The 16,099-nt window shown below is 43.4% G+C and overlaps 1 protein-coding gene and 1 long non-coding RNA gene across 15 annotated transcripts in view; one reads left to right on the top strand and one right to left on the bottom strand.

The window, feature by feature from the left end:
• The window catches only part of C2CD3 (C2 domain containing 3 centriole elongation regulator), a 156,216-nt gene that overhangs the window by 9,650 nt on the left and 130,467 nt on the right, over positions 1-16,099 (bottom strand). For 12 of the 14 annotated variants that reach the window (XM_036258605.1, XM_036258602.1, XM_036258608.1 and 9 more), the window contains 2 exons: positions 12,495-13,401; positions 7,744-7,912 (listed from right to left, as the gene is read on the bottom strand). In XM_036258605.1, coding sequence (XP_036114498.1) covers positions 7,759-7,912; positions 12,495-13,401 — 1,061 coding nt within the window. In that variant the 3' untranslated portion in view covers positions 7,744-7,758. Of the gene's footprint in view, positions 1-3,467; positions 3,537-7,743; positions 7,913-12,494; positions 13,402-16,099 lie in introns of those variants that run through there. The other 2 variants (XM_036258603.1, XM_036258617.1) reach the window with 2 other exon arrangements.
• The window catches only part of LOC118627995, a 39,440-nt gene that overhangs the window by 7,708 nt on the left and 15,633 nt on the right, over positions 1-16,099 (top strand). The window contains exons 2-3 of the long non-coding RNA XR_004959235.1: positions 4,245-4,327; positions 4,460-4,485. This is a non-coding gene — a long non-coding RNA (uncharacterized LOC118627995). The remainder of the gene's footprint in view (positions 1-4,244; positions 4,328-4,459; positions 4,486-16,099) is intronic.

The following is a 16,099-nucleotide window of genomic DNA, read 5'->3' as shown; positions in this document are numbered from 1 at the left end:
GATTGGCTGAGAGTAGGGGATAGAGTAGGAGGAGGGAAAGATGACACCTATGCTCTGGTAGGAGTGGTGGTCGAGTTTACTGAGATCAGTGCAGGCAGGAGAGGAGGTACGCAAAGGAAGATGACAGGCTCAATTTTTGAATATAGTGAATTGTTTGTAACAATTGGATCCATGTGTGTCTGTAGCATGGAAGAGAAGTCTAGACTGAAGATAAGTATTTGAAAGTCATCAAACTGTAAAGCAATTTAAGTAATTGGAGTGGTTGAGATTTTCCTAAAGAAACAACTACAAGAGCAGAAGACCCGAGTCTGGGGAAAACAATATGTACATGTACATTACTGTTGTCTCATCTTTCCCTTCCCTCCCTCTCTTAGCCACTATGAGCAAATAGAACCAGATGTAACTTTAAACAAAACCAGGAAGTTGTTCCAGTAAAGAGGTACTTCATCACAAGAGGGAAGAGAAAGCAAAGGCAGCAGAACTTGACTGGTTCACAAGCAACATGAAACTGTGCTGCTGTATGACTGTGCAGCAGTCCTGCTAAATCTGCCATCCTTCTACTTCCTTTCCTTCGTGAAGAGGCAACAAACTGTAAGATGAAACTATCATGAGGAAGGAGAGCTAAGGGCTGTGTGGCACTAGGTGTTCTATAATCCCCGTCAGGCCTGGTAACACCATCTGGCAGATGAGGAAACAGACTTAGAAAGGCCAGACAAGCCCTGGCCAGTTTGGCTCAGCGGTAGTGCATCGGCCTGCGGTCCAGAGAGACCCAGGTTCGGTTCCCGCTAAGGGCATGTACCTCGGTTGCAGTTTGTCCCCGGCCCTGGTTGGGTCGTGCGGGTGGCAACCACTCGATGTGTCTCTTTCACATCGATGTTTCTCTCTCTCTCTCTCTTCCTGTCTTTCCCTCCCACTCTATCTGAACAAAAAACGGAAAAATGTCCTTGGGTGAGGATAAAAAAAAAAAAGAAAGGCCAGACAAGCCCTGGCCAGTGTTCTCAGTGGTTAGATCGTCAGCCCATGCACCATAAGGTCTTGGGTTTGATTCCTGGTCCCAGTCAGGGTGCATATGGGAGGCAACCAAATGAAGTATCTCTCTCACACTGATGTTCTTCTCTCTTTCTCCCTCCCTCCCTTTCACTCTCTCTAAATATCAATGGAAAAAGTATCATCAGGTAAGAATTAAAAAAAAAAAAAAAAGACCTGATGACTTGACTAATGTCACACAAAGACCTGTATCCACACTACATGGAGGAGGGAGGAGAAAAACCCTGCTCAACAAATTCTTGAGGTAGAGACAGTGTGAAAGGCTCCTGGGCTCAGGTGCACCATTTCAACGTGAAGGACTAGGCCCTCCCTTAGACCTTGTGGTGAAGCCAGAGCAACTGAGCTAGTACTTACAAGCTCTCCTTTTGAGGATGGATCACTTGCCAGGTACAGCATAGCAGTCCCAGGACACTGGTTGAGAAAAGCCCAGCAGCCTCTCAAATTCCCCATGTAAGTCTTCAGGGCCAAGGCTGGCCGTAGGAGGAGCCAGAATAGATATAATCTTCAAATAGGGGTAATGGACAGGGCTCCTGCCTTCTCCTCATCTCTCACTTCGAGCTGTTGACTGTGCCTATTTTCTTTCCCTCTCCTGCATCTTCCCCTTCTCCCTTTCTCTACTCCATTAGTATACAGAAAGTTATAACTGGTCCTATATTTAAGATTTCTTTAAAAAAATGTATCTTTATTGTTGAAAGTATTACAGATGTCCTCCTTTCCCCTCCCAACCCTGTTGACACCCTCCTTCCCATTCCTGTCCCCCGACTGCCTTCACTACAGTTATCTGTGTCCGTTGGTTATGCATATATGCGTGTAAGTTAACTTTGGTTTTTCTTTTCCTGTCCCCAAACCTCTCTTTCCCCTGAGGTTTGTCAGTCTGTTCCCTACCTCCATGTCTCTGGATCTATTTTGTTCATTATATTCCACAAATAAGTGAGATCATGTGATGCTTATCTTTCTTTCATTGGCTTATTTCACTTAGCATAATGCTTTCCAGGTCCCTCCATGCTGTCTCAAAATGTAAGAGATCTTTCTTTTTTTTCAGATGCATAGTATTCCATTGTATAAATGTACCACATCTTTTTTATCCACTCATTTACTGATTGACACTTGGGCTGTTTCCAGATCTTAGCTTTTGTAAATAGTGCTGCTATGAACATAGGGGTGCATATATTCTTTCTGATTGGTGTTTCAGGCTTCTTAGTATATATTCCTAAAAGTGGGACCACTGGGTCAAATGGCAGTTCAATTTTTAATTTTTTTGAGGAAACACCATATTGTTTTCCACAGTGGCTGGGCCAGTCTGGCTCAGTGGTTAGAGCGTCGGCCCGCAGACCAGAGAGACTGGGGTTCGGTTTCCGCTAAGGGCACGTACCTCGGTTGCTGTTTGTCGCTGGCCCCGGTTTGGGTCGTGTGGGTGGCAACCACTCAATATGTCTTTCTCATGTTGATGTTTCTCTCTCTTCCTCCCTCTCTCCCTCCCACTCTATCTGAAGATAAATGCAAAAATGTCCTCGGGTGAGGATAAAAAAAAAAAAAGCAAAACCAAAATACCTTTCCTTGATCTCACTGCTACTCCAGTTGCTATGCTGTTTCTCTGCTCCATATGCACAGCCAAATTTATGGAAGGAGCTGGTGTCTCCATTTTGTCAACATTCAGTCATTCTTAACATTTAATTTAATTTTATTTTTTTAATTTTTTTTTTTTATCCTCACCCGAGGACATTTTTTGTTCAGGTAGAGTGGGAGGGAGAAGGAGGAAGAGAGAGAGAGAGAGAGAAACATCGATGTGAAAGGGACACATCGAGAGGCTGCCACCCGCATGACCGACCAGGGCCGGGGACAAATTGCAACCAAGGTACATGCCCTTAGCGGGAACCGAACTCGGGTCTCTCGGGACCGCAGGCTGATGCTCTAACTGCTGAGCCAAACCGGCCAGGGCCATTCTTAACATTTTAATTACATATGATTTTGTGATTTCATTGTGTAATGTATCAGAGAATCTATGTAACATATATAAATTATGAAACACAATAAAAGTTAACATCTGTAAATCCACACAACCCAACCTAAGAATTAAAACAATAATAATAATGTTGGATAGACCTATGTGCCTCCCTTCCCTTACCCCATCCCCTGTTCACAACTATGAACATTATAGACAAACTGTTGAAAACCAAAGAGAAAAATCTTAGCATCCAGAGGTAAAGGTCACATTACATTTAGGGCAACAACAACAAGAAGAATGCTGGCTGCTTCTCACTGGAAACCAGAAGTGTGGAATGACAGTTCTAAAATGCTAAAAGAAATGAACAAAATCCAAGTTATAGTTCTATATCCAATGGAAAAAATACCTTTTAAAAAATGAAGGCCAAATACACATATTTTCAGACAAGTGAAGCTGAGAACATCAATGGGTCTGCACTACATGAAATTCTACAGGAATTTCCTTTAGAATGTATGAATTCCCTTCATACTGAGGGGAAATGGTCCTAGAATGCAATCAGAATGTGAAGAAAGAAGGAAACACAAGAAATAAGTATGGGGTAAATATAAAAGACTGTTTTTTGTCTTAAAATTCTCAAAGGCCACTTTTAAGACCTTCAGAGACCCCAAGCTGAGATGATTTTGGTGCCCTTGCCCAAATATAATTCACAATTAAATCTAAAATAACTGATAAGTGTAAGGAAGTTAGTAAAAGTTCTGATTTATCCCATGGTGACTATTTCAATGTTTTAAAAAATACCTAATTCTTAAAATTTCCCTCTCTTAATTTTGGTGCCCCTACTTGTATCTTAACACATACTTGATTAGACTCTTAGGTTAGCTAGCATTGGCTGGCACCCAGACAAAAGCATAAGACTCAGAAAAGATGCAGTTACAAATGCATCAAGTAGTAAGAAAGGCCATCACCGGTGAGGATGACTAGCCTCCCAAAGTTTCCTGGGTTGTGGGTCTTTTAATGCTGAAAATGGGACAGTTTTGGATGAACTGTGATGATTGGTTATCCTAACTAGAACCCAAATGAGGTCTCGGGAGACAGCTGACCCTGAGATCAGCAGACAAACAATGATGTTTTGCTGTTGGCAAGAAAGAAAAAAGATCATAAAGGGTGAGACTCATCTTCTCAAAACTGGACTTGCTTGAAGTGAAAATTCTTACTTTTCCCTCTACCACATTTTGTATTGTCTGTTTAACAGATCAAAGATACTCTGTCCCCTTCGCAGCTGATACATTATGAAGGCAAAAACAAAAGGACAGGAAGAGCAGTTCTGCTTGGCAGGTGAGGGATAACAGCTCAAAGTGGCTTACAGACCTCCCTTCTTAAGGGGCATGACTCACTGACACTTCACCCACTTGGCTGAGAGAGGAAGAGGGAAAGGAAACTAACAGTGTCTGTTTTTTTTCCCTCCAGGATAATTCTTGCCATCATCCTATTAGGTAAGAATTATATCAGCCTGATGTTATTTATATGGAACCGGAGACTCAAAAATTTAGCTATTGCATAGCAGAGTAAGTATTTCACTCCCTGGATGTCTAGCTCACAAGCTTATGCTTGTTGCCTGGACAAAGCCCTGTGATCCCCATCTAAATACTGATGAGTATGTATGGGACATGCAAGGGAAGATGCAGAAAGGAAAAAGATGAGCTAGGAATAAAGGCCACAAAAATGCAGAGTTCCTGGGCGGGGACTGGGACCTCTCCTCCTCTAGGAGAGGATTTACAAATTTGATAAAAACTGAGATGTGTGGGAACTTTGATTGATCTATGTGCCAAATAAATGAGATGTCCTGAAAAAGGTGCTGGGGAAGTTGAGGGAGAGAGGGAGAAGGAAAACCAGTAAAAGGGTCAAACATCTAAAGGCTTCTCATTAGGACTATAACCTCAGGATACTTCTGGACTGACCCAACTGTCATCTAAGTAGGCTCTAGAAAAGCATATTTAAATGTTAATTGCAAAATAAAACTTATTTAAAAGAAGGCAAATTGGCTAGAAAAATATACCGTAAGACAAGTGTCATGACTTTAAAGTGGTTTAATGAAAAGCATAGAGTTTGGAGTCATACATTTAGTGACTTACTAATTGGGAGACCCTCAGCAAGTGACTTAACCTTTACAGTCATCCATCGCCACTCTGCGCTTCGACTTTCCCGGCCTTACTCTATCCCGATTTTTTCAAACACTATACTGTATTTGAAAAAAACCACGATAGAGTGAAGCTGCGAAAGTCAAAGTGCAAAGTGGTGAGGGATGACTGTATATAAAGAATCCTACTTCACAGAAATTAATTTATCGCAGTAGTCTGAAACTGATTAACCGTGATAAACGAGGGCAGACTGTATTTGATTCTATAAAATAGAAATAATAGTACTTTGGATGTTGGTATGGGAAGCTCTGAGCCTCAGTGTTCTCATTTTTTTCTTATCCTCACTCTAGAACATTTTTCCATTTTTTGTTCAGATAGGAGGGAGAGAGAGGGAGAGAGAGGAAGAGAAAGAGAAAGATTGACATGAAAGGGACACATTGAGTGGCTGCCACCCACACAACGCAATCAGGGCCGGGGACAAACTGCAACCGTGGTACATGCCCTTAGCGGGAACCGAACCCGGGTCTCTCTGGACCACAGGCTGATGCTCTAACTGCTGAGCCAAACCAGCCAGGGCTAGTGTTCTCATTTTTTAAAAATGGGGATAACAGTACTCACCACACTGTGTCATTGAAAGAATGAGTTTACACATGTAAAATACTTAGAATAATGTCTAGTGCATAGTAAGCATTAAATAGGGGTTAGCTATTATAGTTAATAATAAACAAGCTAATATATTTTGTACACGGCATGTATTAATCTCTGAAATTACCCCCTTTTTTCTAAGTTCCACATGGCAGGAGCTAGGTGCCCAGGACCTAGAATAGGGTCCAGTACGCAGCTGTACTTTAAGGCTCCTTTCTCCACTACATCACAATTACTCTTTCAAGGTTACCAATAACCATCATGCTGCTAAATCTGAAAGACAACCCATTCTCCATTCAGCACCTTAAGTAAATTCTTTAAAATTGAATTAGCTCTCATTCTTCTGCTTAACAAACTTCAATGGATAGCCTTGTATTTACAATAAAATCGAAACTCCTTTCCATGGTTTACATGTCCTTTATGACCTGGCCCTTTGACTTCATTATGTCAGTCTCTATGTTCCAGTGCCACTGGCTCTGTTGTCAGTTGCTAGACCATGCTGAGCTCTTTCAGCCTCAGGGCCTTTGCATTTGTGGTTCTCTCTGCCTGGAACACTGCTCTCCAAGTTGCTAACACAGCTGGCTCCTTCTCAGTATAATACAGTAGTTAGGAAGATAGATTTTGAAATCAGACTGCTTGGTTTCCAGTTCTGGCTCTATCACTTACCATCTGTGTGAGGCAAGTTACTTAACCTGTGTACCTCAGTTTTCTTACCTTAAAAAAGGGATAAAAATGTGTACCTCCTCAGGTTGCTGAAGTATGTCAATTAATATAAAGTGCTTTGAACCATGTCTGGTACCTAGCAAATGCCACATTGATCATCTTTCAATTAAAAACTGACTCCTCAGAGAGACCCTGTTCTTTATCAGAGCACCCAGTACTCATTACAATCTGTAAATATTTTATTTATTTATTTATCCTCACCCGAGGACATTTTTCTTTCTTTCCAGTTTTTGTTCAGATAGAGTGGGAGAGAGAGAGAAAAACATCGACGTGAAAGGGACACAATGAGTGGCTGCCACCCACATGACCAACCAGGGCCGGGGACAAACTGCAACCAGGTACATGCCCTTAGCGGGAACTGAACCCGGGTCTCTCCGGACCGCAGGCCGACGGTCTAACCGCTGAGTCAAACTGGCCAGGACTAAATATTTTATTTTTTGTATACTATTTGTGCTCCATGAAGACTGGGAATTTGTCTTATTTACTATTGTATGCTCAGCACCCAGCATAATGCGTGACAAGATATGTTGAATGATTAGAAAAGTAGTTCTTTTCCTTGCCACCTTCAAGAAAGGTCAGGTGCTATGCCAAGACAGAAAAGAGAAGAGCTGGGATCTGTATCAGTGTTCCAACCACTTAACTCAGCTGAGTGATGAACAGTTATGAGTAAACAAGTAGGTATACCACTGGTATTATTTCTTCATCCAGACCTTACTCATCTGTCAGGTCTCCTAAGGTTGCATCTCCTGTTGGAAGCTCCCTCTGCACTAGGTATGCATTTCTTAACCGAGTCCTGCTTTTATGCTTCTGAGCGATTTCTTCCACATCATCTTAGCTGATGATGCCCTGCCCTTAAAACTTTTGTTCTTGCCCTGGCCAGTTTGGCTCAGCGGTTAGAGCGTCGGCCTGCGGTCCGGAGAGACCTGGGTTCGGTTCCCGCTAAGGGCATGTACCTCGGTTGCAGTTTGTCCCCGGCCCTGGTTGGTCGTGCGGGTGGCAGCCACTCGATGTGTCCCTTCACGTCGATGTTTCTCTCTCCTTCCTCTCTCTCCCTCCCACTCTATCTGTACAAAAAATGGAAAAATATCCTCGGGTGAGGATAAAAAACAAACAAACAAACAAAAAAACTTTTGTTCTTCACTTTTCCTGAGCTTCTTGCCCAATGTTGGGCCAACAGAATATACTCAGTACAAGCTTGGAGAGTGACCACTGTGACTGCCTTTCAGGAAGCTGGCCCAGGGTAGTTCTGCATTCTGCACTTTACAGATGAGATGATGACTCTACAGGAGAGGAAATTCTTACCTGATCTGTTGTGGCTGGTGGTGGCAATGCTGTAGAAACTGAGAGTATCCGCAGGGAGGCCTCTAACTGCTGGGGAGGCAAAAAGAAGTTGGGCACCACAATGGGTTCTGGGCTATAACGGTAGTTAAGGGACACATACACCTAGAAATCCTCCCACTTGTCAGACCAGACCTTCACCAACCTCAATCACCCCCATTCATTTTTCCCCCTGAACCTATTTCTGCCCATGGATCCTTTGCTCAAGTGGTTCCTCCTGCCTGGAAGGCCATCCCTACTCCTAACAAATCATAGTCTATGCTTTCTTTATGGGTCAGTTTATTATTATTTTTAATCCTCACCTGAGATATTTTCCCATTGATTTTCAGATAGAGTGGGGAAGGGACGGAGGGAGAGACATTGATGTGAGACAGACACATCGGTTGGTTGCCTCCAACATGACTCCAACCAGGGACCAAACTGCAACTGAGGTACGTGCCCTTAGCCGGAATCGAACCCACGACTCTTTGGTCTGCAGGCTGACATTCTAACCACTGAGCCAAACTGGCCAGGGTTATGGGTCAGTTTAAATCCCACCTCCTCGCCCTGGCCGGTTTGGCTCAGCGGTTAGAGCGTCGGCCTGCGGTCCAGAGAGACCCGGGTTCGGTTCCCGCTAAGGGCATGTACCTCGGTTGCAGTTTGTCCCCGGCCCTGGTTGGTCGTGCGGGTGGCAGCCACTCGATGTGTCCCTTTCACGTCGATGTTTCTCTCTCTCTTCCTTTCTCTCCCTCCCGCTCTATCTGAACAAAAAAAATGGAAAAATGTCCTCGGGTGAGGATAAAAAATAAAATAAAATTCATAAATCCCATCTCCTCTAGGAAGCTTTCTCCTGATCTTAGCTGACAGTGATCCCTCCTTCCTCCTAGTCTAGGGCAGAGTCTGCAACATAGGATGCTTGATGATTTAGTCTGATATGAATCTGAATGTGTTTTTCTCAAAATTCCACAAGCTTCTCAAAGGCAAAGATGGTTCAGTTTCTATGTTACATTACTACTTCCCTAGAGCTCCACATGAAGTTGGTAGGTAGCAAGCACTGAATGACAGTTGCTCAGGGCGTACTGGGCAAGCTGTTAGAAGTTAGTCAGAAAAGGTGGCTCCAAAGGGGAGTGTCTGAGATTGGAGGGAGATGCCTGGTAATGAAGGAGGGTTGGGCCCTAGCCAGTTTGGCTCAGAGGTTAGAGCGTCGGCCTGCGGTCCGGAGAGACCTGGGTTCGGTTCCCGCTAAGGGCACGTACTTAGGTTGCAGTTTGTCCCCAGCCCTGGTTGGTCGTGCGGGTGGCAGCCACTCGATGTGTCCCTTCACGTCGATGTTTCTCACTCTCTCTCCCTTCCTCTCTCTCCCTCCCACTCTATCTGTACAAAAAATGGAAAAATATCCTCGGGTGAGGATTAAAAAAAAAAAAAAAAAAAAAGGAGGGTTGGTCTTCCTAGTTGTTCTCTGCTCACATCCAGAAATGAGGGCTCTGCCTAAGTGTGCACAGTTGGTCTACCCAGTCTGGATGTAAGCCCTTGAAGGCAGATACTAGATCTTGCACTTCTCTGTATCCTCTGGAGATATCCAGCACTATGCAGAGAACAAATATTTGTTCAAAGCACTGATTCAGTTTGGGAGGGGAGAGAGGGAGCCATTTTGATGTGTAAGTTTTTGTTTCTGCTCAATAGCTAAGTATGGTTTTGATTCAAATTGATTCATCATTCTTCCATGCTAGACTTTGAACTCCAAGAGGGCACAGATGATCTCTTTCATAGCCACATTCCTGTCACGTGCTATAGTACCTGGGACACGGTAAATGTTCAACAAATATCTCTGAATGAATGAAATGCATCATTTCCTGCTTTGGTTCAAGTCCCTGATTCTTCTTCAGAGGCCCTGGTAAATGAGGGCCTACTTGCTGTTGCTGCTCTGACTGCTGGGGACTCTGCCAGATAGTCAGCTGATGCTGTGGGGAAGGAATGGGTTTGCTGTGAGGTCTCAGGGGTGTGTCTGATATACTGAAGATCCCCCTCTCATCCTATCAGCTTGCGCCTTTCTAAGGGTCTTCTCCAACAGTAGCTTCTGTCAATTATTATATGATAACTTCAGGAAAGTTCACGTTTACACCTGTTTCTTCACCAGTAAAATGGATATAATAACAATACCCTTTGTCTTGAGAATTAAGAGCTTATATATGTAAAGTGCTTAGAATGGTGCCTGCCACACAGCAAGCACTCAATGTCAGCTCTTCTAGTCTCCCAGGTTAAAGAGAAAAAGTTGCTTGTTCTCACTGTCCTTACCTCTGGTTTCCTCACCCAATGAAACCTGCCTTGCTTTCCCCATTTGCACTGTCCTCCTTAATGAAAAAGCCAGTGAATACAGGTCAGTCCATATTCTACTGGGCCTGTCTTAAGTGTCAGAGTGTTGACCCATAATCCCTGAAACTCTGCTCCCACACCACCTCTCTCCTGATCCTTCAGCTCTGACCAGCTCTTCTCTGTGGGTGCCTGTTCTGCCTGCCCTTTACATATTGATACTCAGGACTCTGTCTTGTGTATGGTTCTCCCTGCTGCTCTTATCTATTTCCACAGACACCAACCTTTATAGTTGACCTCATCCTGAACTCCAGGCCTGAATGTCTTACAGGCACATGTCCCAAATGGAAATCTGCTCTTTCCCACAAACTATCTTTATGTGCAGTTCCCTATCCAGTAAATGACATCACTACCTAGTAACTTGTGACAGAAACCTCTAAGTCATACTTTGTGGTTTCCTCTTTTTCTTCCCTATCTAATCCTCTCAAATATATCCCTCTCCTCTTCATCATAAAGCAGTCTATGCTTCAGGTCAGACTTTCTTCATCTTTTATTATTATTGTGAGTTTCTTACCTGGTCTCCTCTGATCTGATCCTCTCTTTATAGGGAACTGGATGACTTTCCTAATAGGTAAATCTCACCATATAACACTCTTGCTTGCAAGTTAACATTCAGTGAACACTGTTTATGGAGCAGGCACTGTACTAGGTAGTTTACCTCATTAATTTGTTTTAAATTTCACAACCCCAAGAAGAGTTCTGTTATCTCCATTTAAAAGATAAGGAAACTGAAGTTTAATTTGCTTGCTGAATAGAGTCGAAGCAACTTAGCCAGGCATAAGAGGGCCTCGAAGATCCAGCCCTACCTCTCCTCTCACCACCCCACTTACTCCCGGGCTCTAACCACAGTGAACTGCTGCTGCCCCAAGCCAGGCTCTTTCTTCTGGCTATGCCCCACACACAGCTCTTTCTCATCTCTGTCTTCAGAATACCTATTAATCTTCGAGGTCTTGCTCTAATGTCTCTCTTTTTTTTTATTATCCTCACCCGAGGACATTTTTCCATTTTTTGTTCAGATAGAGTAGGAGGGAGAGAGAGGAAGAGAGAGAGAGATTGAAACATCGATGTGAAAGGGACACATTGAGTGGCTGACACCCACATGACCAACCAGGGCCGGGGAAAAACTGCAACCGAGGCACGTGCCCCTAGTGGGAACCGAACCTGGGTCTCTCTGGACTGCAGGCCGATGCTCTAACCACTGAGCCAAACTGGCCAGGGCAATAGTGGAAACTTCTTGAGGTAGGAGCTGATTAAAATCTCTGCACAGGCCCTGGCCGGTTTGGCTCAGTGGTTGGAGCATCGGCCTGCAGACCAGAGAGTCCCGGGTTCGGTTCCTGCTAGGGGTACGTACCAAAAAAAAAAAAAAAAAATCTCTGCACAGGACCTGGCAATACTTGTGGGTTTTTGTTTTTTTAAAGAATAAATCGTTGGGAAGGTCTGAATTAGGACCTGTGATGTGACTGCTCCCCCACTGACCTTACATTCTGGGCACAACTAAATCGACTGTAAAGGCAGTAACGTCAGAAGCCAGAATGAGCAAGTCCAGAAAATAGTTCACCAGAGAGTTGGCTTTCAGTACTCAGCCTCCAGTCATTTCACACTTCATAAGCCAACTGGTTAGGCTGCACAAGTGAGGGCTGCTGATGGTCCTAAGTGGTTTCCTTTCCCCATGTGTCCAACTGTGTTTCAAAGGAGAAAAGAGGAGCCCCTTCTCCTCCTCAACATTGCCATTTCAACTGTGCCTGCTTTCCCTCCCCTTGGATCCATTACTTGACTTAAAAAAAAATTAAATATTAGGCAAATCACTATAACTCTGAGCCTCAGTTTCCTTACATGCAAAATACAAGTTATAATACCAACCTTTAAGACTTGAGACGATTGAATAAAAAATGTATGTAAAGTGCCTGGCACATAGTAAATGCTCAATCATTGGTAGTTCTCTTTTTTCCTGTCTGTACCCTCTACTTCTATTTCAACTGAGATTAAAGTTCTCATTCCTTAGAGCCAGGGCCTTGCCTTCAGGTGTAAAATACCCAATACATTAATCAGGCTAGGATATACTAATAAATGTGGTCCCAACACCTAAACCCAGTTCAAAGCACCGTGCTTCAGAGGGCTGGTGTTAATGGGAAAATAGGAGCACCCTGGCAGTGCAGGTGAGTCTTCTGAAGGGTCTTCCCATGCACCTCAGTGCATCTCATGAGGGTGGCGGCCACTGCTCATGCTCATACTAGGTTGGCCTAAGCAACAGCATCAAAAATGCCTAAAGATGGCTTAAGGGGCTACTTGTGGGAAACACCAAAGGATACAGGAGACTCTGCTTTGTGGAAACCTCTGATCCAGCTGTTGTCTGCTTCTGTCTGATGTCAGGGCAGTTGATGGGTGGCCCCTTATGATTTTCCCTTTTGTTCTGGGAGGCTAAATGTAGAGGGAATTTCTCCACGCTATCAGCAGAGTCACTTGGCTCACTGGAGGAAGCTTCATTCTCAGCCTGGGCCTTTGGCTTGGGCTCCTGGTCCTGATCTGCACTTGGTGAGTAAGTGTTGTTCTTTTGGGTTTTTGAGAGTGTCATGCATGAGATGAGCTGGCAGTCTGCTGAGGCAGGCTCTCCAACCCTGGCCTTATAGCCCTCAACCTCAAAAGGAACAAGATTTTGGCTAGCAGAACCCTGCCTAGGCAGGTGAGGACTGACAGCCGTTTCTGGGCTGGATAGAAAGCTACTTCTAACCTTGAGCTCCTCTCTAAGGCAGGGCTCTGGAGAAGGACAAAAGGGGCCTACCCTCTGCACCTCATCAGGCTGTAAGCTAATGATCTCACTTGTGTCCGACACCAAACTGGACCAAGGGCTAGTTTTGTCTGTTATGGTGGTGATCTCATTGAGTGTCCTGGGCTCAATGATGTCTTCCTCATAGTCATCATCACTGTAGGCTGGGCCTGCCTCAGTGTCATTATTCTGCATCCTTGTAATGGGTACTGTGTGTCTAAGGGACTCATGGAACTTTCCTCTTCCACTCAAAGTCTCTTTAAGAGTAGGAGGAGGAGGGGAGTCTGTGCCCTCATCTGGAGCTCTTGCCAACGGCAGGTCTGGAGTTGTGCTTTGTTCTTGCATGGCTCCTGTGTCCTGAGCATCTGGGAGAGTGGTAACTTCTCTGCTTCTACTCCTGGCTTGGTGAGAACTCAAAGATGCTTGAGAATTCCTGGTGATAGTCTGCAGATCTGAAGAGCAACAGATATTCTTACAACAAGGTAGGGCCATAGACCATAAACCTTTCCCACATTAGCCTCTAGCTTCAGAAGTATTCTTGCAAAAAGTATTCTTGCAATCAGACCTTTACAAATATCAAAGATAGTAAATCCACCCAAGAGTCAGTAAAACTATATTCAAGGCAGTACAATTTCTAGCACTTTATTCTAGTATCAGAAGACCAAAATCTAATCTATTTATGGTTGTGGTTACATCTGTAGAAACGCTTTCAGAGACTATCTGCTCCTGCTCAGGAATTCTTGGGAGTTGGGAGTCCTGGTGGGCATGTTCATGCTTCCATTTACTTCAGTAATTACCTATATTAAAAACCAAAATGAGAATCCACTTATTTACCTATTTGATGGCAACTATTTGAACTATCTATTTTACTTGGAAAATGAAAGCAAATAAATATCTATCATCCAAATGATAAGGCAGAGGTTTACAGAGAAAATGGAGGCAGCATGGTGTGTTGGAAAGAGTAGAGGCTTTGGAGCTGGTCAGTTTTTGGTTCAAATCTCTACCAGCTTTGTGGTTGCTGGCAAACTATTCTCTCCGAGCCTGTTAATCTTTAAATATGATTAACACCAACCTTTTCACAAGGTTTTGGTATAAAGAATATATGAGATAAATGGGCACACACTGTGTGGCGCATATATAGACACTTAATAAATGGAAGCTACTAGTTACCTCAAATTGTTTGGAGGATGAAATGGTAGGGGATAAATTAATAAACAGCATAGTAAATGTTTATTGTATGTTTACATGATTATTTGAGAGGAGAAAGAAGATGGGAGGCAAATTTGACTCCCAGAAGTAGTTATTACATTTCCCTCAAAGCACCTAATGGAGTACACAGCCTATAGAAGGTCCTGGCTAGGTTTAATACATTGACTATTTTCAGGTCTCAAAGGGTAGTGAGTAGATGTATGAAAATGGAACATCCCTGCCAGCAAATAGGAACAGGAACTGGGAAGCACACTTAGTTGATCCTAGTCCTTTGGCCTGAACTACTTATCTTCTGTCTTGGAGCAGTCTTTCTGCTTTTAAAAAACCAGCCCATCCTTTATAGCACCACTCTACTGCATCTCCTCCAAGAAGCCCTCCCAGATATGACAAAGGTAGAAACTGGTTTCTCTGATCCAATCACTCTCTTTCAAAATCCATCCTCTCCTTGTGAAAAGCAGTTCTCATTCTGTCGTCCCCTTGCTTAGAACTTCTCATTTTCTTCCAGAATAAAGGTTAAACTCTCAAGCTTGCCTTCAAGCCCCTCCAGCTTCAATCCTTCAGTTCTTCTCTCTCTTCTTTTAATATACCCTTTTAAAGTGATTCCTTATTTGCTCTCATCTCTACCTCTAATGAGCCTCCCTCTGTTTTGCTCTTAGCCTTTTTTCTGGGGGTCAGTTTCTTTGGTTGAATATAGAATGTACGCTTGATAAAGAAGAGACAATGCCTGTCTTGTCCACCACTATATCTTCCTGGAACTAGTAACATAATAGTGCCTCACATGGTGCTCAATAAGTAGCTTACAATATTATTTCCAAGCAAGTAGAAGCCAAATACAGAGTACACCTCCAGGGCCCTGGCTACCAACAGGTTAGATATCTGGGAAAAGAACGTAAGAAGATTTGTATGTAATATCAATTTCTGGTGGACTTTTCCTCCTTTAAACAAAGAAAATGGAACTTATCTATCCCTTTGTACAATCACACATTTTCTTTGAGCAAAAATGACACCAAGTGAGTACTGAATTCAGATGCTGATCTAAATGATTTTTCAATAATCCCCAAAGTATGCCTGATATATGTTTCCAGGGCTTAACCCTGGATTCCAACTCAGTAGGACCCAACAATCAGTAGTTCAATAAGTGCCCCAGGTGATTCTTATCTCAGGCAAGTTTGGAAATACTTGTTCTAGAGTGATCTCTGTCTGGGCTGCACAATGGAATTACCTGGGGAGTTATGAAAAATACTGATGCCTGGGTCCCACTCTCAGAGATCCTGATGCAATTGACCTATGGTGTAGTGTGGGCATCTGGATTTTTAAAAGCTTCCTCAGTACAGGGTAGACCCAGAGATGTGTAAGTAGGGTACCGACTGACAATCCTCAGAAGAGGGGGTGGAAGTGGGAGGGAAGAGATAAACCACAAAATTTATATGCATGTATGCATAACCAATGAACATGAACAACAAAGCTAGGGACGGGGTGGGGGGATGTGGGTGAGGGTGTCAATGGGGAGAAAAAAGAGAAACATCTGTAATAAAAATAAATAAATTAAAAAAAAAAAAAAGCTTCCTCAGTAATTCAAATATTCAGCCAAAGTGAGAACCACCACTTAAAGAGGTTTTTCAAAGGGTGGACAATGGATTACCAACATCCAAGAGCACCTGGGATGCTAGCTAGAAATACTGACTTCTGGGCTCTGAGAATTAGAATTTTAAATGTCTGTAGTTGACTTTTTCTGAAAATAGAGTTGTACAAGTTCAAGAACTACTACTGAAGAATTCATCGAATCCACCCCCTCATCTTTTATTTTATTTTATTTTTTTTAGTTGGGGAAACCTCAAGAAGGGAAAGGGTATGCTCAAAGTCAAATAGTAAGTCCATGCTAGAAACCCACCAAGGACCCCACCTGGGACTTCTTCCTCAGTCTAATGCTCTTTGCATTGC

The sequence above is a fragment of the Molossus molossus genome, unplaced genomic scaffold, assembly GCF_014108415.1.
Source record: "Molossus molossus isolate mMolMol1 unplaced genomic scaffold, mMolMol1.p scaffold_m16_p_13, whole genome shotgun sequence".
NCBI classification, from domain to species: Eukaryota; Metazoa; Chordata; class Mammalia; order Chiroptera; family Molossidae; genus Molossus; species Molossus molossus.
Note: the sequence above shows the minus strand (reverse complement) of the source record. Positions and strands in the feature narration are given on the sequence as shown.